The sequence below is a fragment of the Syngnathoides biaculeatus genome, chromosome 13, assembly GCF_019802595.1.
Source record: "Syngnathoides biaculeatus isolate LvHL_M chromosome 13, ASM1980259v1, whole genome shotgun sequence".
Taxonomy (NCBI): domain Eukaryota; kingdom Metazoa; phylum Chordata; class Actinopteri; order Syngnathiformes; family Syngnathidae; genus Syngnathoides; species Syngnathoides biaculeatus.
The window spans coordinates 10,815,159-10,839,125 of NC_084652.1; the positions used below are offsets into that span (position 1 = coordinate 10,815,159).

General features: G+C 40.9%; 2 protein-coding genes and 1 long non-coding RNA gene across 6 annotated transcripts in view; all 3 read left to right on the forward strand.

The window, feature by feature from the left end:
* camsap2b (calmodulin regulated spectrin-associated protein family, member 2b) overlaps nucleotides 1-3,707 on the forward strand; it is a 43,327-nt gene extending 39,620 nt beyond the window's left edge. Inside the window, exon 22 of the mRNA XM_061838694.1 lies at nucleotides 651-3,707. Within this exon, the coding sequence (XP_061694678.1) occupies nucleotides 651-950 (300 nt within the window). The 3' untranslated portion in view covers nucleotides 951-3,707. The remainder of the gene's footprint in view (nucleotides 1-650) is intronic.
* A 372-nt stretch (nucleotides 3,708-4,079) lies between these two features.
* On the forward strand, nucleotides 4,080-7,096 carry LOC133510801 (uncharacterized). 2 transcript variants are annotated; one of them, XR_009797718.1, is made up of 3 exons: nucleotides 4,080-4,212; nucleotides 4,534-4,751; nucleotides 6,346-7,096. It is a non-coding gene; the product is annotated as an uncharacterized LOC133510801 (long non-coding RNA). The 2 variants fall into 2 exon arrangements; XR_009797719.1 differs by lacking the exon at nucleotides 4,080-4,212 and adding an exon at nucleotides 4,333-4,347.
* Nucleotides 7,097-8,629: 1,533 nt separating this feature from the next.
* Nucleotides 8,630-23,960, forward strand: wdr47a (WD repeat domain 47a). Of its 3 annotated transcripts, none has more exons than XM_061839312.1 (17): nucleotides 8,630-8,815; nucleotides 10,999-11,168; nucleotides 11,254-11,337; nucleotides 11,448-11,532; nucleotides 12,829-12,960; nucleotides 13,046-13,222; nucleotides 13,836-14,347; nucleotides 15,212-15,329; nucleotides 17,603-17,784; nucleotides 18,901-19,140; nucleotides 19,221-19,284; nucleotides 19,931-20,091; nucleotides 20,181-20,350; nucleotides 20,573-20,743; nucleotides 20,815-20,946; nucleotides 21,159-21,377; nucleotides 21,828-23,960. In XM_061839312.1, exons 2-17 carry the CDS (start codon nucleotides 11,011-11,013, stop codon nucleotides 21,968-21,970), a joined length of 2,748 nt encoding a protein of 915 aa, XP_061695296.1. In that variant the 5' UTR covers nucleotides 8,630-8,815; nucleotides 10,999-11,010; the 3' UTR covers nucleotides 21,971-23,960. The 3 variants fall into 3 exon arrangements, with proteins under 3 accessions (XP_061695296.1, XP_061695297.1, XP_061695295.1); XM_061839313.1 differs by lacking the exon at nucleotides 8,630-8,815 and adding an exon at nucleotides 8,870-8,981; XM_061839311.1 differs by lacking the exon at nucleotides 8,630-8,815 and adding an exon at nucleotides 8,875-9,014.
* Nucleotides 23,961-23,967: the final 7 nt, after the last annotated feature.

Consider the following 23,967-nt stretch of genomic DNA (forward strand, 5'->3'; position numbering starts at 1 on the left):
CCAATGAAAACAATTCCACCTTCAAACTGATCAGTTCATTCAGGACATATCTGGAAATCTTCCCATTTTTAAAATTTACAGGTTGTCAGTTATTTCCCAAATTTTGAAATATTTAACACATTCCCCTCCTACATTTCTTGACCAATTAAATTAATTCCAATTTCAAACTGTTCACCTCATTCAGGACATTTTCACTATCATCTGATTTTTTTTTTCACAATAAAATTGCCCCCCCCAAAAAAAACAACAAAAAAAATATATGTTTTTTTGTTGTTGTTTTTTTACATATCTACCTCCACCTTCCACATTTCCTGACCAATTAAAACCATTCCAGCTTTAAACTGTTCAGCTCGTTCTGGACATCTTGGGAACTCTTCCCATCCCCCAAGTTCACACCTTTTCATACTAAAATTCCCAAATTCAGAGATGTTCTACGCATTTCCCTCCTCCTCCCAAAATTCTTGGCTTATTCAAACCATTCCAACTTTATCTTGCATTCTTCATTTGAACAATTATGTTAGTTTAATAGTGTCTCAGTTCAGCATGTGCCCTTCAGCATTAAGATGGAATTACAGGTACTACAGAAATTGCGTCCTACACATAATGTTCGACAGCAGAGCGGTAACATTTTTGCGATTCTTCCTCTGCAGGAAATCGAGAAATCCGAAGCCAACAACTTCCTCGTGTTGTTTCGCGACGCCGGCTGCCAGTTCCGCTCGGTCTACGCCTACTGCCCCGAGACGGAGGAGATCACGCGGCTGACCGGCATCGGGCCGAGGACCATCACTGCCAAGATGATCGAGCGCCTTTACAAGTACAACTCGGACAGGAAGCAATTCAGCCAGATCCCGGCCAAAACCATGTCCGCCAGCGTGGATGCCATCACCATCGCCAGTCATCTATGGCATAACAAAAAGCAGGGCACACCCAAAAAGTTGCACTTGAAGTAGCACCATAGGACAACGATGTCTGGTTCTCTGGAATACGAAAAGCTGTTTGAAACACTTATTTGATATCCTTAAAATCCATGTACTAGTACGCTCTTTGTCCTCTTAAGACAACCCATCAGACTCGGAGAAAGTCTACTGTAAAAATATTGCTTTGGCACAGTGTTGTGGCATCTTGGGCCCAAAGAACTATAAAAGTGAGATGAGCTTCATTTAGTGAGGCTGTCACCTTGTCTAATTGAAAAAAAAAAAGGGCTTTGCTGCAAACTTGTGACAACCCTTTCATGGGCACAGTGGCAATTTTTTGCCTTATTGAGATAAAAGTCTCCTAACAGGCCACAATCAAGGAAATAACACTTCTTTTTCGTTTATGGTTAATTTATATAACTTTACTCATTTATAATCTCATCCCAAAAATGGGAAACTGGCCGCAAGAGGGTACTTGGGTTTTTTCATAGTGGATCGTCCCAAAAACCAGAATCAGAAACAGATTAAAACATTTAAATATTTTGATATACTGAAGGATGTAATGCGTGAAAATCATGATGTTCCAAAAATGCAACGCTGCCCACGAATGGGTTAATAGGAAACTACAAACTTTATGAGTAGACCAAAATTACCTGTGGATACTACCTTCCACAACTGTATAACATGTCTACACCAGTGATTTCCAACCTTTATAGAGCCAAGATTTTTTCAATTCCTGCAACAACAGTAAATGTCTCCAAAAATGGATCGATTAATTACTGTATGTACTTCCTGCCATTAATAGAAGAGGATTTTTTGTTCTGTCTGTCATTGTGCCTCACTGGCATAAATAGATTAATAAAGGACCATTATTTCTTGGAAATAAATGTTTTTTTTTAGCAATTACGTAAAATTGGATAACTTCCCACGGCACACAGGAAGAACGCTCATGCCACGCTAATGTACCCTGCCACACTGTTTGGGAATCACTGGTCGACACAATAGTAGGGCAACTTTGCCATGCTAGTCGGACAACTGCATGTAACTCGGTAGACAAAACTGCACTAGTTGACATCTGTGTGTAATTAGTACTGATCGCGCGGCTCAAGTAGTAGAATTTTAAAATGTGCAGTACTGCTACTAGGATCCAACTGTCAAATGCTGTGCAGTTTTGCCTAACTAGTAACATGTAGTTGTCCAACTAGAATACTAAAGTTGTTAGTGAGTACAAAATTATACAAGCACATTGATGTTAAGTTGCATATAAACGACACAGAACAGCATTTATTATATATCAACCGAGTTAATTCAGCGCTCGATCAGAGTGAGTCGGCAACACGAGTAGATCAACTGTCTTACTAGTAACTTTTTTTCCCACGACTGCTTTCCACTAGGTCTAGTAGTGTTACTAGTGCAGCATAGTAGTTTACTAGTAAGGGTTAATTTCTTACTTGTAAACAAAAGTGGTACTAGGACTAGGGGGAAAAAATGTTACGAGTAAGACAGCCTCATTCTAGGTGTGTTCTGAAATGTCTTACTAGTGAGAACTCAGCGGATTACTGCATGGACCTTAAACTGGAAATCAAGGATGCGGATTCAAGGCGCGCTACTGAATACAATTTGGATTCAGAGATCACAACTGGAGTGTGGATGAAGTTTCCCAGATATCACAAAGCATGTTTCCTGACGTGCCAAAACGAGATGACGATAGGAAATCGACTCCGAGACGAACCTCTGTCGTGACTGTCCCGCCTCTCAAAGAGCCAGCCTGGTTTGTGTAAGTCGATCATGTGCGGCCTTATGCTTGTTTCGTGTCACCGGGATATGTTGTGATTTGATCGTGGTTTTTGTTTCGTTTTTGTTTTTTTTTTTGTCAGCGCCTTTTTGGGTTCACATTGGCAAAGGGCCCCCTGTCTGATCAGGGATCAGACTGAAGGGGCCTCTGCAAACATTGCTGTACAGACATGTTTTGTGTGTGTGTGTGTGTGTGTGTGTGTGTGTGTGTGTGTGTGTGTGTGTGTGTGCGCGCGCGCGTGTGCACATTTCAAGTGCCAAGAGGAGTGTTTGCCATTTCCAGTGATCGTATTGAATACCATAAAAACCTTCCTGGAATGCACTGGTAAAAGACTCTTTATTTATTTCTATTGTTATAATGCGTTTTAACGTTTTCAAGGCCATTTTATCCAGAGCGACTTAATGTACTCGATGTTTTGAATTTATTTGTATATAATTGCAAGGGAACTAGCAGCCTTTGAGTAGCTTTTCTAATTTATCGTAAGTATGCATCCTTCCCATGTGCTCATTTGGGACCTTTTATTAAGTCGCAATTTTTTTATTATTATTCCTGTATTTGTTTTTATTTTATAATCCAAAAAAAAGTGTGATCCCTAAACAACATCACCGATTGACAGAAATCGATTATCGTGCAATGGATAGATACAATCACAGTGTTCTCGTCTTAGATCTCAACGATCGACTTGACTTTTAAGTTTTTCTTTATCTTCAAGTATGCATCAGCACTGTACAGATATATTTTGGCATATAGTAAAGTATTTTTTGTAACATTTATCAGATGGAGTTGTGTATTAATGAAGGAAGTTTGAGCAGAGGATGTGTTGTAAAAATTAAATGCAAGGGTGAAATGTATGAAGGTTTTCCAGAGACTAATAATGATGTCATATCATTGTTCCTATTTTTTTCCCAACTAGTAATTTCCATTTGACTTAATATGCTCAACAGATCTTGAAGATTTTTTTGTCTTTTTCCCACAGTCTTTGAGCTTTATTAAAATGCAGCAACATTCAAGATTCCTGCTTTTTCATTTAATCATTTTATTTTATGTCCATCTGTCCTGATTATCTTTGGTATCATTTTGACCACATCAATGTTTAAATCTCACGTAAAATTTTATTTTTGTTCTTGCACATTTCATGACTTCCTAGGTTTGTTTTTTTTAGATATTGTTCCTATATTTAATGGGGACAGCCAGTGAAGCATAAAATGAACATGGTGATGTTAAAATTTATGTCCTGTACACAGCTCATTTGTGTGACTTGGTGTCAATTTAACCCCAGGCAATTTTAGCTGTTGAAAACAAAAATAGCGACATTGTAGACACTTATTTTTTTTTTTATGTATGCAGAGAATTAAGGCGGTCATCAGGTACTGGTTGTGTAATGTACGGTGTACAGTTGCAACAGAGTACCTAACATAAACTTGGGAAAATTGGCTTCGCAATTTTTATTTGCCAGGCTCAAATTGGCTTCAAGGATAAAATACTGTGGGGCGATCTTTCAAGGTAAGTGAAATAATTACAGTCTTAAGTGCAGTACAGTTGCATTTAACTTCTAAATTCAATGCATTTGCATATAATCTCTTATAATGAGCTTTATTATCTACGAGGTGTTTGTATTTTGCAGGGGCTATTCAACAGGTATTGTTTGTACTGTTGTACATTGAACTGTGTATACTTGATACAAAGTTCCCATTTCTGAAAGATCACTATTTGGCGTCAACATGGCAACATTGAGTGATACAGCATGATAACGACTCATAAAAACGCGCACATATTATTCTTAGCAATCATATCGACGTTTGCATTGTTTCTTTTGTGTGGAAGATGGAGTGTCGGTCACCCATGTGCATATGATTTGAGACGGTGTTCGTCAAGGCACAAATGGGCTGGGCCGGGCCACACAACACTCATCAAGCCGCGAAGAGGAGGGGGGTGACGGGCAGCGTCCAGTCAGTCACTCCGAGTGGCAGTGCTACCGGCGTGACAGCGAAAGTTAACGTCACGGCCTTTGTGTGTTTTCAGCCATGTTTTTCTCCTAACCGGTGAGTATTTCTCACGCTTCCCCCAAACTATTGACGTCGCCTGTCGGCGGGGAAGGGGGCACCCGGCCCGGCTAACGAGCAGATGATGTTGCCGCCCTCCTCCTCCTTCTCCTCCTATCCTAGGCCTGGGTACAGCTCGTCAAATCTCCCCTTTTACTGACGTCTGGTAAATGAGCCTGCTTCGCCTGAGCTTCTAATAGTAACTATTTGCTGCTTTTACTGTAATCCGACCAGGCATGTGATGCTAACAAGTAGCCTAATCGCCTTATGGTTCATTTATTTGCTAACAGCCTCTCACTTCGCATGCTAACCTAGCATCGTCTTTCCTTATATTACTCTTACATTGTTTATTTTTTTATTTTTATTTTTTTGTGTGCGTGTCCCTAATAAGACAAAGTCATTCCTAAATGGGATGACTCAATTATCAGAAATATTTTGCGGGAACGGATTCATCATTGATCTGAATGTATTTTGCTGTCTGGTTACGAGGTGTTTTGAGTCATCTTGAACTATTGAACAAGTTAATTATACTATTAAATCGGTACGTGCCAGACATAGTCATAGACGGCAAATTATTGTCATTACAAGGTGGCAATTAAATGATGCTCTACTTGACCTTTAGATTGATTGGAATGCACAATTGTACCAATTGACGTACCTGGTAAATTTATTTAAAATCAATAAAATAAAAATGTAAAATCAATGCCAATCAGTTTCAAAAAATTCTCAAAATACTACTAAATAATTGATAGTAAATTGTCTTACTATTTTTTCAAGTGCATTCTCTGCTACCATGATGTGGCTTCACTTACAAGTTTATTGATTCTTTGCTTTATTTACTTTACCTGCTTGTACGGCAACTGAGAACCGATTCTCATTTGCAAAGCCAACGTGACAGCGGACAGCCGTCAATTTTGAGTTCTGTTTATACTCACTCGGGTTATATAATAAATGTAAATATAACAAACTGCACGCTGTGGTAGTTAAATAATAATTTACATGATATCATAGTGTACTATAAATAACCGAACCAAAAGTTTCATTAATGGTTTTAAACTTTCTGTGGGAATTTAGTGCAATATATCAATTAAATGACGTACAGTCTGATTTTATTACACTGTATAAGTGTATCTAATGACGTCTCTGGTGAATTTATTTTGTGGGAAAATTCCTGCTGATGCTAAACTACATCAGTTTTGCATCTGATCTACAACTACAAGAAATGTTTTACTGGGATTATCGCTGCAAAGGAGGCTCAACTGGTTAATAAATCCAAAGATTCACTTAATTCTTAATTTATTATTCATTCCGTCTGACTCTTTTGGTCACTCCAACGTTCCCAGTCCTTTTTCCACCCGTTCTTCCCAACACCCTGTTATCAAAAAGTGCTCATTGCCAAATACATTTCCTCCCTGAGAATTTATGATAGCGTTAATTGTATCCATGGCCTTAATCCCTCACTTGCCCTCAAACCTGACTTCTACGTCCCCCCCCCTTCAACACTTCCTGTTCTCCGATCTGAGCAAATCTTTTATTTTTGTTCTTTGCAGTCTTCTAGTTAACCTTATCCTTTTTTCTCAATTTCATCTTTCAGATCCATTCCACTGATAGTCTTCTTCTGACTCTTCACGTCCCATCGTGACTACTCCCATTATCACCAGCCAGAGACAAGCCGTCCCTCCTCCGGTCCTTTTACCCCACCAGTATCCTGCCTGCTTCAAATTCATTCTTTTCGCTCCAATTGTGCCTCTTGTCTCATTTGCGTACTTGACAACAGTGGTCTTCACAAGCTTTTGGAAATGACTCCGTCATTTTCCACGTCAACTGTTGGCGTCCTTCTTTACACCTCCAAGAGTTGATCAAAGTCAGGTGTGAGACAGTCTCGAGTTACATCAAAAAGGACGAGATTTCCACTGTGGGTTAATTAAAACTGTTCTGGTATCTAGAAAAAACATATAGAGTTCAGAATTGTCTCTTGTGAAGAATCATTCCCTGATATGTACCATGCCTCGCTCAAGTGAGCTCTCAGAAGACCTACGATTAAGAATTGTTGACTTGTATAACGCTGGAAAAGGTTACAAAAGTATCTCAAAAACTCTTGATGTTCATCAATCCACGGTTAGACAAATTGTCAAAAAATGGAAAAAGTTCAGCACCGTTGCTTCTCTTCCGAGGAGCGGCCGCCCTGCAAAGATGACTGCAAGGGCACAGCGCAGAATGCTCAGTGAGGTCAAAAAAGATCCTAGCGTCTCAACGGAAGACTTACAGAAATCACTGGCACATGCCAACATTTCTGTTGACAAATCTACCATACGTAAAACATTAAACAAGAACGGGGTTTATGGTAGAGCACCGTGGAGGAGGCCATTGTTGTCTAAAACTGGAAGCAGTATGTGCGACTGGGGACGACTATCTAGGACACTCGGACCACCGGTGCCGGATCCCCTCCGGATTCCCGACCATTGGCTGCCTCATCAGAAATGCAAACCGGAGGAAGTTCTTCCTGCGGCAGATGAGGAAACTCAAGGTGCCAGCCAAGATGTTGGTACACTTTTACATGACTGTCATTGAGTTCATCCTGCCACAGCCAGGGACCGGCACGGTCTAACAGCATACCATGCGTGGTGCTGAGAAGAAGATGATTGGCTGCAGGCTCCCATACATCCAAGACTTGTATGTCTCCAGGACCTGGGGAAGTGCAGGTCAGGTTACTGCTGACCCAACGCACCCTGCACACAGCCTATTCATCCCTCTTCCCAAGTGCAGGAGGACCGGAATCTTCCGCTACGTCAATCGTTTCTTGCCCTTGACCATCACATCAATTTATGTGACCCGCAAAGTCAATTCAAGTGCATCAACTTCGTGTTTCTCTCTAAAATAACATTGCAAATCATCTTCACTTTTAAAAATGATTGCAAACATTTTTGTTCTGAATCCCCTTTTCAAAATAAACTCCACCTGAATTAAGTTTTATTGACTTTTGGTTTGAAATGTAATCTTGCTTTTCCATTTTATACATATATTTTTTTTGTATGTCATAATTCAGTCGTGACTGCCCTCCGTGGGAAACCCTAACTACAATATGATTGTGACTGCAATTGTAAATGTTTTAAATTGTTTTCATGAGATATTCCCCTCTTTGTTAATCAATTTTGCAATTTTTGTATTCAGTTATGCATCAGGACTGTTTTTACAAATGGAATTGTGCACTGAAGTTTGAGCAAAGGATGCAATATATGAAGATTTTACAGGGACTATAAGAATAAAGACAGTGTAAACTTTGTTTTGTTTTTAACTGAATATGCCAAACAGATAAGTAAATTTGTTTACATTTGTTGTCGGCTTCATTAAAATGGATCCATATTCAAGACATGTATGTGTTGATCATTTCATTTTGTGTCTAATGGTATGGTGGATCAGCTGGTAAAAGCCTTGGCCTCACAGTTCTGAGGTCCCGGGTTCAATGTCTCCATGTGCCCTGCGATTGGCTGGCAACCAGTTCAGGGTGTACCCTTCCTCCTGCCCGTTGACAGCTGCGATAGGCTCCAGCACTCCCTGCGACCCTTGTGAGGATAATCGGCTCGGAAAATGGATGGATGGTATGTACAGTGCTGCTGAAAAATGTGACTTTTTTTTCAAATTGTTAAATTTGAGGGGAGGAGGTAGTTTTGTAACTTTCTTTAGCTTCATAAACCACATGTAAATATTTGGCAAAAATATTTAAACTTACCAGCCCTGTGTTTAAAAGTAATGGCCCGGGCAAGGGTGGGATAAGTTAAAATTAACCAAAAAATTGTGATTAAATTCTTTTGTGTGGAAGCTGGAATGTTGGTCTCCCATGTGCATATGATTTGAGGCGGTGTTCGTCAAGGCACAAATGGGCTGGGCTGGGCCGGGCCGGGCCACACACGCATCAAGCCGGGGAGAGGAGGGGGTTACGGTAGGCAGACGGGCAGCCTCCAGAAAATCACACCGAGCGGCAGTTTGACCGACGTGAAAACGTCTGTTAACGTCACGGAGACACGGCGGCTGTGTGTTTTCAGCCCATGTTTTTCTCCTAACCGGTGAGTATTTCTCACGCTTCCCCCAAACTATTGACGTCGCCTGTCGCCGGGGTAGGGGGCACCCCGCCCGGCTAACGAGCAGATGATGTTGCCGCCCTCCTCCTCCTTCTCCTCCTATCCTCGGCCTGGGTATAGCTCGTCAAATCTCCGCTTTTACTGACGCCTGGTAAATTAGCCTGCTTCGCATGAGCTCCTAATGGTAACTATTTGCTGCTTTTGCTGTAATCCGACCAGGCATGTAATGCTAACAAGTAGCCTAATCGCCTTATGGTTCATTTATTTGCTAACAGCCTCTCACTTCGCATGCTAACCTAGCATCGTCTTTCCTTCTCATACACTCTTGCTACTTTTTGTGTCCCTAATAATACAAAGTTGTTTTTAAGTGTTATGACTTTTTTTGCGTGAACGCATTCACCATTCATCTGAATTCACTTTGCTGTCTAGTTACGAGGTGTTTTGAGCCATGTTGAACAATTGAACACGTTATAATTACACTGTTAATTCAGTACGTCCCAGACATCGTCACGGACAGCAAATTATCGTCGTTACAGGGCGGCAATTAAAGGATGCTCTATTTGACCTTTAGATTGATTAAATTGCACAAGTGCACTAAATGACGTACCTGGTAAATTTATTTTTCGGAGTAAAATCAATGCAAATCAATTTCAGCAAGTTCTCAAACTTGGGGTCCAGAAAATAATTGGCCATAAATAATTGTTTTAATTTTTTTAAGTGCATTCTGTGCTGTCGCGACACAGTGCCTTAACTTTCAGGTTAATTGATTCTTTGCTTTATTTAACCTTTACTTAGCCAGGTAAGCCAACTGAGAACCCACTCTTAAGTAAGAAATTGTTATATCACAGCACATTGTAAATGCATGTATGGCAACCTTAAAGTTTAATACAAAGTTTCTAAATTTCTCTTGGTCTTTACAGGAATAAATCCCGACTTTGTAAAATTGGCTCTAAATAGATAACTGAAAAACAGTATTTCATCTCGTGATCAGTATTTTGTTTGTTTGACAAATTGGTGGTTGAGATTGGGAGGATTCTCTAATCATACAATATATAACAATGGGTCAAAAATGTGTCAATCTCAATGCCAGTGTGTGATGTCATGGGAAAACATACTTTTGAGTAATCCTGACTAAAACAAACTGATTTTAATGATTGATCTTGTTAGTACCACAACATTTTTTTATTTTTAGGTTACAAACCGTCAATTTTCTGTTTTCCCATGTGTTATGAGACAAAGTTTAACTTACACGAAAAGACACAAACACGGCCACGTGAGTGAAGTGGGCATGTGGATAAGGAGAGCCACATTTGCGATGAACTTTTAGAATCTTATTGAATGAGACAAACAGTTAATAACATAAATATATGATGAGAACACTCGCAAGGAGCTGCTGTATGCCAAAGCTCACACACACGCCAACAGAACCCAGCTCCCGATATCACTTGGTAGGCCACACTTTAAAGACTCACATTCAGCACACGAATACTACAGTAGGTACACATTGTTAAACCAGTTTATTTTTTTTTTACATTCTCTTTGATGAAATATTTAATTGGCAGCACGGTGGAACAGCTGTAAAGCATTGGCCTCACGGTTCTGAGGTCCAGGGTTCAATCCTGGCCCCGCCTGTGTGGAGTTTACATGTTCTCCACATGTCTGCGTGGGTTTTCTTCGGGCACTCCGGTTTCCTCCCACATCCCAAAAACATACATTAATCTGAGACTCTAAATTACCCCTAAATGCGATTGAGAGTGTGACTGTCTGTCTGTCTCCGTGTGCCCTGCGATTGGCTGGCACACAGTCCAGTGTACCCTGCCTTCGGCCCGTTAACAGCTGGGATAGGCTCCAGCACTCCCGCGACCCTTGTGAGGATACGTGGCTAAGAAATGGATGGATGGATACATTTAAGTGCTATTTTCTTTATTAAATAATATAAAATAGGGTGCTTTGCGTGGCATTTCAGCTCATCACTTAAAAAAAAAAATGTTTTTTTTTTTTTTAAACAATTTGAGAACCCCTCTGCCTGATCATTCTCCATTTTGCAGAGTATGTCATCATTTATTTCTAAATGCGGAACACTTGTCTGTGATAAGTAGTTACTTTTCAGCCAGTGATTTGTTCCAGTGGTTTTGCAGATTGACTGTACAGCATATTCATACTTTCAGCCTGTCGCCACCATGACAGAGGAGGAAACAATAAACGTAAAGGAGGTGGAGATCATCAAGGTGATCTTGGACTTCCTCCACTCCCGGAAGTTGCACATCAGCATGTTAGCTCTGGAAAAGGAGAGCGGCGTGATCAATGGCCTCTACTCTGACGACATGCTCTTCCTCAGGTAGCCTCGATCATGACATGTTTCTCCTGTCATAATCGGTGATACCGTATCTTAATATTTATTTAACTATTTGTAATTCTTTTAGGCAACTTGTGCTAGATGGTCAGTGGGATGAGGTCTTGCAGTTCATTCAGCCTTTAGAGTGTATGGAGAAGTTTGACAAAAAGAGGTAAGGGACAACTCATATACAGTATTTTTAGTTTTTAGTCAGTGTTGGCACAAAAGAAAATACACTTTAAATGGCATCAAAACATAATTGTGACTAATTCTCAATCCCAGGTTCCGTTATATTGTCTTAAAGCAGAAGTTTCTGGAAGCTCTGTGTGTGAATAACGCCATGTCTGCTGAGGATGAGCCACAACATGTAAGAAAAAGCAACAGCTCTCATATTCTTGTACTGTTACAATAGCCATATGGTTCCTGAATTCTGTGTCGCAGCATGAAAATATTAGACTGTGTCAAATTCCTTTTTCAAAGTGTGTCAAAGATAGGGTTGATAAGTATATCACTTGAAAAATTGGTCTGCTCAATGTATATTATCGAAGTCAGCTCTTTGATTTAATCAGCCTGCAAGCAACAGCTCATCACTGACTTGTATGAATAATGAAAAGTAGTTTTTACTGTGATCTGTTATTAGAAAACTGTAGACTCAGCTTTTTTCGTGTGGACAAAAAGATACTGCAATTCCATGAAGATCTTGATATTACAGATTGTATTTTGTTTATGTCCCCCAAAACCTGCGGTAGCAGTCGTTGGTCTGCATTAATTGTAATTGTCATTCATTGTAATCTGTCTGTATTAAACCCATTGATTCTCATAAATTGGGTAAATAGTGGTTGAACCATACTGTCACATAGCTGCAGCCTGTGACAGTGTGCCGCAGCTTGTGCGTGGTGACAGGATTAGGTCACATCATTCAGGCATCTGTGAGCACTATTTATCTCTACGCTAGCAATAGTGGGTCGTGATATTGGATTTCGAAGCTTTCGTCCTACATTTTTCCCCCTCTTAAAGTGAATGTAAAGATTTCGAAATGCATTATACATTTGTAAAGAGACTGAGAACTATGTAGTACTTTGTTGTGGAATTATAGTATTAAACTGTTTTCGACCATTTCAGTTTTAGTTTTTGGGGGTACGTGGCTAAAACATCAACTTTGACACGGCTCGGGGCTGGCATTAGTTGCCTCTCCGCAGCTGTGTAATAACTTGACCACATTTGTTGGCATCAGGGGTTATCTGGCACAGTTATTTTGGCTAGCCATGCCTCCCTTTTGAAAATAGTCCGCTTGCGAGACCAGTCTAGAGCGCCTCGTTGTCAGATGTCAGGACCTGCACGTCATGCAGAGTAAAACAGATTGTAGAAGTTGTTTGAGTTACAGTTAAGTAGGACGTAATTTCACCGCATTTAGCGGGCACACCAACGGTATAATAAAGGAACAGTTTTTCTGTCACTATCGTCAGTATACATCACTAGTATAGTTAGTCGGACAAATATGTATTTTGTAGTCAATAATATTTTTGGGGGACCAATGAGTGAAGTTACATTTCTTGCACCACACCTGTTTGTCTCTCATAGCACAAAAATGTATTGTAAAATCATGCAGTTAAGTCACGTAGAGCGTAGACCATGTTCAAATGGATTTCCTCACGTTTTTCAGTTGGAGTTCACCATGCAGGAGGCGGTCAAGTGCCTGCACACACTGGAGGAGTTCTGCCCCTCCAAAGACGACTACAGCAAATTGTGTCTGCTGCTCACCTTGCCTCGCCTCACAAACCACGCTGAATTCAAGGCAAGGAATTTCTTTTACTTAGGTTATTAACATTGTGGCCTCTCTGGTTGCGCTGCTTGTGACTTTACCGCCGATTTCTTGTCAGGACTGGAACCCAAGCACGGCCAGAGTGCAGTGTTTCGAGGAGGCCTGCACCATGGTGGCCGAGTTCATCCCGGCTGACCGGAAGCTCAGCGAGGCGGGATTCAAAGCGAGCGGGGATCGCCTTTTTCAGCTGCTGCTCAAAGGAGTCCTCTATGAGTGTTGTGTGGAGTTCTGCCAGGTTGGGACTGAGAGTACTATCGTAATACCACGCAATTTAAGTAGTGAGTTAGGGACTGAGCCCAATTATCAATAGCGAGTAAACACCCAGACAAAATTATTGATATCCTAGTCGCAAAGAGGGCACACTAGCCCTAAAGTGATTGTGTGCCACATGGCTGACTAATTGACTCACGCTCCTGATGTGACTCATGAGCCCATGCGCCTTAAAAGCGCACAGAAAACAAATAATACAGTTTGTGTGGTTGTGAGACTGATTTTCTTTATAAAGTTTTATATTATATTTTATTTGTACATGAAAATTGGTGTTTTTTTTTTTTTAACTGAAGCATGAACGGATTAATGGAATGTCAGTTCATTTTAAAGGGGGGAAACTTACTTTGTATAGGAGTAATTCTATTGCATGTCAGTTCATTTTAAAGGGGAAGCTTACTTTCTATACGCGTAATTTGAGTTTTGAACTTGGTCAAGGCAAAAGTTAAAGTTGTTCGTCAAGCTACAACTGTACTTTTTCTTTTTAAAACTGCAAAAACGCGACTTTGTGTATAGTGAACTTTGAAGCTGCTGCATCAGTTTTTGGTTGTTGGATCATTTGGGTTCCTGTTTGTGTGCAGAGCAAGGCGACAGGTGAGGAGATCACCGAGAGCGAGGTTCTGCTGGGGGTTGACATGCTGTGCGGTAACGGCTGCGACGATGTGGACTTGTCCCTCCTGTCCTGGATGCAGAACCTGGCCCATAGTGTCTTCTCCTGCGCCTTTGAGCAGAAGCAGCTCAACATTCACGTGGACCGCCTGGTTAAGCCGGCCAAGGCCGGCTACGCCGACCTGCTCACGCCGCTCATCAGCAAACTGTCTCCGTATCCGTCCTCGCCGCTCCGCCGGCCCCAGTCCGCGGACACCTACATGTCGCGCTCTTTGAACCCGGCTCTGGACGGGTTGTCCTACGGGCTGTCCAGCCAGGATAAGCGAGGGAGTGGCGGCGAGATTGCCCCAAGTAAAGGTGTCTCACCCATGTCTCACTCCTTTGCCAACTTCCACTACCCTGGAGCGGGTGGACAGAACCTCACCAGGAGCCTCATGATGGAGAGCTCCGACTGCCACAGTATCTTTGAGGAATCACCTGAAACGTAAGTTTGCATTCTTTCCAGTCCCACACATACGCAGCATATGAAAATCTGCATTACAGAGAGGCCTCATATATGCGGTAATTGAAAAGTAACTCTTTTTAAGTACTACATTTATTTCTGAACTCTAATTATTAAAAATTAATATGATGACTGTGTAGCATGGAATAAAAAAATTGAGGGGGGATGAAATTATTGTAATAGGGAAAAATTACAAGTATTTTGAAATACTTCAGTAATAATTCAGTCATCCTGGGATTTTTATTCCTCCTACATGCTTTCATCCTAAATGATTAACACACACTTTTAAAGTGTCACTGATAACCTTGCACAGTTCACTCAATAAGAGGCAACGCATGTTTGCTACAAGTTCTTTGTTGCTCCAAGCTGAAGTTTACTGTAAAAGTGACAATTGCGAAAAAGACTCAAAGGTGTATTTAAAAAACAAATTATTCAAGTAATCCCTATATTTTCATCCGATCAAAGTCCGTGAGTTTAAAGCTAACGTAATAAGAAATGTTATATATGGGCTAGTGGAAATTGGTATAGACGTTCTGGTAATTATGATGCTTCAAACAGCTACACTAACACACGGGAGCAACAACTGAACTCTCAGGGAACAATGAGAATAGACCTTTTATCTCTCTTCTTGATTCTATCTTTGCTGCACTTTCATCAGTGCACCGCGGTGCTGCTTGGCATGTTGCAACACAATGTCCGACTGACCACACCAAAGCCGTGAAACCAAATTTGGACTTGCCTCTGTACTGAAAACTAAAAGGAAATGATTGCTGAAAAATCTGCGCTATAATGATTTGACACTTGTTCGTAGCTAGTTTGTCAGATCATGTGTGTGTCTATGTGTAGTTCAAGGACTGAGACACCTGTGGACAAAATGATGAGATCAAGTGTCACTCAGAACTCTCGTCCAGCCTCAGCTCCAGGAGAGGATGCACCTCCAGGGGGATCTGCTGAAAAGAACGAGGTAAATATCAAACTTTCTTCTAATACAACAATCCTGCACTATTACTGTCCCGTGACTTGGACTAACAGGGCTCAAAGTAAACTTTTTAGGGCAGTTTGTAAAATTTTTACCTGCACATGACAAACTTAAGCTTGTCCTGTTCGGTCAATAGGAAAGGCAATACAGTTATAGAAAATACCATGTAACAATAAATAAAATAATCAAGGTACTGCTCAATACATTTTTTTTCCTCTGCTTAGTGATATAGTAAAATATTTTTTCTGATGAGTCCCTGTGCCATCTTTTTACTTTGAAATGTAGACTTTACATTTGAAGAGAGGGAGCTATATAAGATCAGTTATTTTTGCAGTGATATGGAGTAGACCTATTTAGATGTTTCATCTTTTGAACTAATGGAATATAATCACACAGGTATGTTTTATGTTGGTTGGGACAATGACCGACATGAACAACAAATTAAGGCGCTTCTATCTAACTTCAAACTGACTAACAACCCAGACTAAACCTTAGCTCCTTGGTGCCATACAAGGTTTGTCTCTGTCAGTATGTATCAATTCAACATACCCCCTTAACACCAATTACTCTACTTCAGTAGACCCCCAGCACTTTTTTTCAATATTCTTTTTCATTTTTGTTTTAAGAAAAAAATCAAACACACTTATTGGCTGTTTATCCCTGCTTATTCAGGATTTTGGGGGCTTTTTTCCCCCATATATATATATATATATATATATATATATATATATATATATATATAAAACAATATTCTATAGTCAATATAATCATTATTCCAGTCAATTATCTGCCGATTTTTGCTCGTCACACTCCATACCTATTCAATATCCCCTGCGAATAGCGCTGGTCCACTGTACTTACGTACTTAAAAAAGGCTTTCATATGGCCTTTTATGGCATTTCAGAAAGAGCACAAAACTGCATAGTAAATAGCTGGGGATAGTTAGCAGAAAAAAAATGCAAATAGGCAATATGTGAATAGTGACTTGCAAATGCGCCGGGGATTACAATATTCATTGTTGTGCGTCATGCATTAATGATAAGATGCTGTGTTGTCTTTTATCACTGGGTGTTAGTTGCACTCACTCATACATTTTGTTCTGGGTTGAGGTCCCACAATACAGGTTAATGCGTTTCTATTCTTTGTTTAATTTAATAGGTTCGCAGCTTCTCACACCAGCAAGGCATATGGCTGTGTATTAGGTGGAAAGAAGTCAGATATGAGTTTTCATCACCCTTAATGTCTATGAACAACAGTATCTGTGTGTCTGCCTTCTGTTGTCCTTTCTGCTCCTGGGGTGCAGCAGAGTGTGAAGTTAGTGCTTCACTCCCTTTTCCTGTCACCCTGGAGACACTGCCTCTAGGGGACTCTGTGATCACACACCCCCTTCTTACCCTCAGATTCGCTCCACTGACACGCTATGGAGGAATGAATCAGGGAAAATTTCGCACTCACAAATGCAAAACCTGAAAATAGAAGAAAATATGGTGTTGATTCCTTTTTTTTTTTTTTTTTTTTTTTAAGCTGCAACACATTCCATGCGCTACAATATGTTGTAGTCAAGAGCTTTCAAATCTTTTTAGAATGGAGTATTCTACCAATTATCCCATCTATTAATTGAGTATTCAAATAGAAACCGATTTTCCATTATGATACGTCAGTGTGCATTTCAGGGTTACCTTTTTGACTTTCTATACTATATCTGACTGAAAGGCAGGGACTGATGAATGGAGTGTGCATAAGCGTATGAGAGCGCAGTTGGGTGTTGTGAGCACAGGTTAACGGCTGACTGTCTACTGGCTTACTGTTAGCCAGTCATTAAATGCTCGGGCGTCAGCTGTGGTCATAAAAGCTTTTGTATGAATGTGCTTATTACCTTTTTATTTTATCAGTTTGTTCAGTTAAGTGGTTGAAAGTGTGCTGGGAGCTTTTATTTACCATTGACCACTTACATAAACAAATGTTTGTTTGTTTGACCACTTTCATGTTTCAAGTTGTGGTGGTAGGCTATATTACATGATAGTGTACATAAATGGAGAGGAGAATGTTGTTGGAGCTTGACTTATCCCCACACAATGCAGCTTTTGAAATGTTTGACAAGGAAATTTAATGACCCATCTCATGCATTAAATTGCTCTTATGTTCCAAAATGTGACCAAGAATTTGCAGAGGTCCTGTTTTCACATTTTACGTCATCTCCCTAAACCAATCCTTTGTGTGCAGTATATAATGAATGCTTGTTCTGCTTCAATTTGCAGCTCTGGGACACCACAGAAAAGTATGAGGAGTATTACCGGCAGCGCCTGCGTGTGCAACAGCACCTGGAGCAGAAGCAGCAGCAGAGGCAGATGTACAAGCAGATGTTGTTGGAGGGTGGTGTGCAGCAGGAGCCCCCGCCCAGTGAAATGCAGCACAGCCTTACAGAGAAGTTCCTCAACAGGTAAAAAGAATGGGGGGAAAACTAGAGGATCCAGCTTGTCGGCCATGTGCAAGACGAGGAGGGGCAAATTTTAACGATCAGTTAAAATTTCCCCACAACACACCCACCCCTCGACCCCCATCCACTTTGCACCATCTGTGATGACCAGCATCGTCACGTCACACATGCTCATTATCATACGCGGGCCCTCGAACATTTCCCCTGAGAGTGACCACGCACTCTGCATTAGTAATGTTGTCAGCTGTCTCTCGATCAATTTCATCATATTTATATAGCACAAAATCATAACAGAAGTTATGTCAAGTCACTTCTTATAGAGATGACTTTTAACACCACATGACTTATACATTACACACCGGTCCTCACGTGAATAGATGCAGAAGAAAGAATGCATCTGTTAATAGGAATTATTGTTAATATTACAACACAAGCCTAGTGCTTCATTTGAAATCCCCTGAAAATCTATCATACTTCTGGGGTCAATGGACACTTTACAATGGGACAATTGTATAATATATAATGTATACGATGTGAAATATTTCAGGCATAGTGACACTATTTGAAATTACTGAGATGATGAGATGTATCTGTATTTTCTCAGTATAAAAATGAAAAAGTTGTTTTTGTCAATATAGTCATTATAATATAAAGAGAATGTCTAATAAGAAAGCGGTCATATTTTATTTGAATTTCAGTAAAAACAACTTGATGATTTTATTCCTTTTAAAAAAGGTGGATTGTATTGTCAAAAAATACACTGTCCCAAAGCTAAAATAGAGAGCAGTAATTAGCTAGTATTTTTTTTTATTTTCATGCTGGTCACCATATGTAGGTATGCATTTTTGAAAATACGACATAATTTGTTACCCCCCACAAGCAATTACTCACGGACACCAGATGGGAGTCTGGGGACCCCACTTTGAGAACCACTCACTGATCTCGACCTTTGGCAGCATAACTCAGGGAGGATTCAGGACTATTTTAATTTGAAGTATCTTTATATAAGTAGCCATCTTATAGAATTGCAGTAAAGGTTCTGCACCGGCCTTAGTGTCAATAGTTAATGACATATTCAACAGAAATTGTATTGATGTTGAGTTTGGTGTGTGTCGTCAGGTCCATCCAGAAGCTGGAGGAGCTCAATGTGGGGATGGAGAGTTTAGGAGATGAGGTGAAATCTTTGGCCCAGCAGTGTAACGGGAACGCCCCCACCTCGGAGTTTAACAACAATCCCCCGTCTGCGAGCCCGGAGCACAACAACAGCCGTGGGAGCGGGGTCCTCAGCAGCACCCCGCAGCATGTCGTGGGAGGCCGTCCGGTCTCTCCCCTAATTGAATCCCCCGTTTTCTCACAGAGGTTTGCGCGACATTGCAAGGTTCACAAGTCAGACTGACAGACATTTAATAAGGCTTTTTGTATTTTTTGTTTGTTGACAGTGGGCAGAATCACAAAGTAGGACCACACGGCGACTCACCGGGGTCGTTATCACGCAGTAAAGAGGTGCGTTTACACGGCATATATTTTGTGCATAACTTCGGTATCCACTTGTTTTCCCCAAGTGGTGGAGTAGAGATTTCCTCACTAAATAAACGCTTGTTACTTACCGCAATGTGTGGGAAAGGAGAGCCAAAGTTGCTGATGCGTTTTGGTGCCTTTTTTTTTTTTTTTTTTTTTTTGAACGTGGTAGAAGTGAGAAACAAACACAATGAGACCACTGACTCACTAGCTGTTGTTGACCACAGTTCACGACCAGACGTTCACACGTGGACTTGTTACGTCACCTGATCAAGCCTTGCATCTAATTTTATTGTGACTGTAGCCAGTCAGCATTTCAGTTGTGGTCATAGCAGATCGCTTACGGATCTACTGTCGTGCTTATTACATGTTTATTTTGTTATGGTGATAAATGTATATTCAGTAGCATAATATGTGCTATTTTTAAGAACATTATCAATGGAAAGCCACATGAAGCTTTACTGTTGCAAAACTGCTTAGCTCAAATATAGCCAGCTTACATAGCTAAGAAGATTATTCATTGTACATTGTAATAGTTACATGTGTGTCATTGATGGGTGGCAGCTTAAATTTGACCATGCCACAAAAGTCTATTCAATAGATTTATTCTGACTTGAGTTTTTTTTAATAGGGTGGCGACAAAGAAAAAAGTCTGTTCTTGCCAGTGCATACGCTTGAGGACACTCAAGCTGTTCGCGCTGTTTCCTTCCACCCGTCTGGGGCCCTCTACGCCGTCGGCTCCAACTCCAAAACACTTCGTGTCTGCGCTTATCCAGAAACACTGGACACCAGGTGACTGAAGCAGTCAGACAAATCTGTAGAACTTGACCACAGCTTTATTATTCCCCCCTTTAATTCCTTTGCTCCCTTTCTTTTGTCAGTGTTTCGACTCCAGCGAAGCAGCCCGTGGTCCGCTTCAAGAGGAACAAACACCACAAAGGTTCTATCTACTGCGTGGCCTGGAGCCAGTGCGGGCAACTGCTGGCAACCGGCTCCAACGACAAATATGTCAAAGTTCTGCCGTTCAGTGCCGAGACCTGCAATGCCACAGGTAAGGATGTCTGATTTTAAACCGTCACTCACAGAATAACATTGATCATGTATTTATCGTTTTGTGAAAAAATGGACATAATAGCTTTTGACTCGACAAAAGAAATATAAGAGCAATGTCACGGAGGAATTTTAAGAAATCGATTGTTTCTCATCCTGGTATGTCAAAAAAAGGATGGGAGACACAGGTGTTAATTGTCATTTTTATGGTGTATTTCCACAGGCCCAGACTTGGAGTTCAGCATGCATGACGGCACCATCAGGGACTTGGCCTTCATGGAGGGTCCAGAAAGCGGCGGGGCCATCTTGATCAGCGCAGGAGCAGGAGACTGTAACATCTATACCACCGACTGTCAGCGAGGCCAGGGCCTGCACGCCCTCAGCGGACACACAGGTACAGACTGATGTGACCATAATTGCATAATTCCATTGAACGTGTACTCAAATATGAGCTTTCTCGTGAAGGTCACATCCTGTCTCTCTACACGTGGGGTGGCTGGATGATCGCATCCGGCTCCCAAGACAAGACTGTACGCTTCTGGGACCTCAGGGTGCCCAGCTGCGTGCGAGTGGTGGGCACGGCCTTCCACGGCTCAGGTAATGGCAACGTTTAAAAACAATTCGTCATGCGGCTTTGCTGTGGGCCTTTCTAAGTGACCTCAACATTTTGAATGAATGACCTGGTCCAGCTCAGCTTTTATAGTTAAAAAAACAGAAGTTTAAGTTTACCCACCAAGATGAATTATCAACAAGTCTTGCCGACCTCTCGGGTGACGGGTGGACGCGGTCTGTCTTTCTTCCCTCCGCAGGCAGCCCCGTGGCCTCGGTGGCGGTGGACCCGAGCGGCCGTCTCCTGGCGACGGGACAGGAGGACAGCGCTTGCATGCTGTACGACATCCGAGGCGGGCGCATCGTGCAGGTGTACCGTCCGCACGGCAGCGACGTGCGCTCTGTCCGCTTCTCCCCTGGCGCTCACTACCTGCTCACCGGCTCCTACGACACCAAAGTCATGGTCACCAACCTTCAAGGTGAACTTTCTAGTTGAACGGTCCTCGTGCTGTGAGCCATTTTGTACCGGGCTGTGGGATCTAAAAAGTGTGTAATGCAGCCTCCCTCTAGTGGTACATGGCAGAATTAATGAATTAAATATTGCAGTGGCTTCAACTTCAATTCAAACATACCACATTTAAGTATAGTTCAGTTGTATTTAACTGTAAAGTAGCATACATTTGCATTTATCCTTTTAGAATTGAAGGTTTTCCAATGTTTATTAAAGTACAATTTTTATTTAACTTTATCTGCAATATATTTTAATTGAAACATTTGTGTTTTTTTTCGTTTTGTTTTTTTTAAATCCACTTCAGTACATTTAGAACAAGCAGTGTAGGAAATTGGAGCAATGTCAATATTGGGAGTATAGATGATATAGATATATATATATATATGATTATGATATGATATTTGTTTCCTGTGCTCAGGTGACTTGACTAAGCAGCTCCCTGTGACCGTGGTGGGCGAGCACAGCGACAAGGTGATCCAGTGTCGCTGGCACACCGAGGACCTCTCCTTCCTGTCGTCGTCCGCCGACCGCACCGTCACGCTGTGGACCCACAACCCGTGACGTGCTCCAACACATAACATAACAACGTTGAACCTGATTGACACACACACAGGCGACGGCGTAGAGAATCGCATCGATCATAAGCAACACAGGAAAAGTACATGCTGCATGTCCTCACATGAAGTTGTATGAGCATTTACTTTGATATCCTTCATATATCTAGTTTAAGGTCCATGTACCAGTATACTTTCACAACTAAGATGATTCAGCACATTAGTAGGAGAACAACTGTGTCTTACTAGTAGTGTTTTTGCCGCTACTTGTGCCACTTTTCACCCACTAGTACACAATTGAAGCTTACAAGTAAACTACTGTGTTGAACTTGCAAGACTACTTAAGCCCAACAAGTAGGCATGTCGAACATTAGAATCCTCACTCGCAACATAACGTTATCCCATTAGTATCCCAAAGCTGCATTACTAGTAAAGACAGTGTGTACTAGTACATGTAGCTTAAGCCAGATATCAATTCCACGCCATGTAATAGTTTTTTTTTCCCCAGTACTGCCTTCCATAACTGACATTTTTGCACACAAGTAGAATAGTCTTGGCATACTAGTAGTAGTACTACAGTATGTGCTTTTTCCTCACTTGTAAGTCAGTTAAGCGTGCTCGTAGAGTAGTTGTGTGTTACTAGCAATGTTTTTTTTCTACAGTATGTGCTTTTTCCTCATTTGTAAGTCAGTTAAGCGTGCTAGTAGAGTAGTTGTGTGTTACTAGTAATGTTTTTTTTCCCTCCTTCGCTACTGACTTCCACAGCCGTATGACCTTTCTGCACACTAGTATGACCACTGTGCCATGTGATTAGGAAAAACGATGTTACTACTGAGGCAAAAACTATGCAGTACTTGACAACTGGTGCGATTGTACTTTTGACGACGTTAAATTCTACCAGTTACCCAGCACTCCATTAGTAATATAGCAGCGCACAAATGTCAAGTAGTGCACTTTTGCTCACTACTTTCTAGTAGTCCTGCTTGTCATTTTACTAGTGCAGTCAATTGTCTTACTAGTGTGATCCAGGCACATAACAGTACATGGACCTTAAACTGGAAATCAAAAAATATATGCTGGAAGAACTTTCCATTTTTCACTGCATTTAGTTGTCATAGCAAAGGGACACAAACCACTGGCATTCTCGGTGACTTTGCGCACGCGTAGATGCAATACAGTATATGCACATGAGTCACACCAGTTTGCATGCGCTTTTACTGACAGGAACGAAGCTTTTTTTCCATGATGGTGCCTTGATTTTTCAACAGCAGACAAAATCAAATTCCATGGTTTTTTTGCAAGCCCATTTCCTCCAGCTGCTGTTGTAGGGTTTTTTGGTTTTTTTTTTTTCAGGAAAAGTGGAGGTTCTCGTGTGAAATTGTGATTGTTCGGTGTCAATAGCAAGCTTTTGGCAGCCTTTACAGTCTCTGCTGTTGCTTCCCGACGTGCTGACATTACTGTACCCACCGGATTACTAACCCAAATGTGTAAGTTGTTGTTTTTAAATTGAGTCAACGGTTTCATTTTTATAGTTGTTCAAAACCATGACAGATTGTTATTAAGACGGTGTCCAAAGGGAATACAAGCCTCTTTCTTGTTGAACAATTTTTGGGGTGAGGTTAATATTTTTTTTCCCACATGCTGCTGTACTGAGGTCACAACAAAAGGGGGCAGTCTAGACTATTAATTGTATGCACATTAGAAACGTTATGTGAAGCCAGTATTAGGGACTTAAAAGTGTATTTTTCTTTTTTTTTTTTTTTAAGTTTAATGCACTTTGTTTTTGAACTCAAACGTTTTATCCTTCTGATATATTTTCAAATGTTTTTGTTTGTCTTCTAACAAATAACACCAAACTATTTATTTCCGATGTGATTATGTACAGTGCTAGTTACTGATGTGGTAAGCAAGTCTAATTATTGTTTCTTAAAAAAAAGATTTAATTTAATGTAAGCTAACAGATTTGTTTTATGTTCAATAAAGTGTCTTTTAATCAAGTGGAAT

Bases quoted from the DNA above. Each gene is read 5' to 3' on its own strand.
- wdr47a (XM_061839311.1), top strand. The intron at 11,533-12,828 runs GTAAGAAAAAGC...CACGTTTTTCAG, and splicing joins CTGAGGATGAGCCACAACAT to TTGGAGTTCACCATGCAGGA. The intron at 15,330-17,602 runs GTAAATATCAAA...TTCAATTTGCAG, and splicing joins GATCTGCTGAAAAGAACGAG to CTCTGGGACACCACAGAAAA.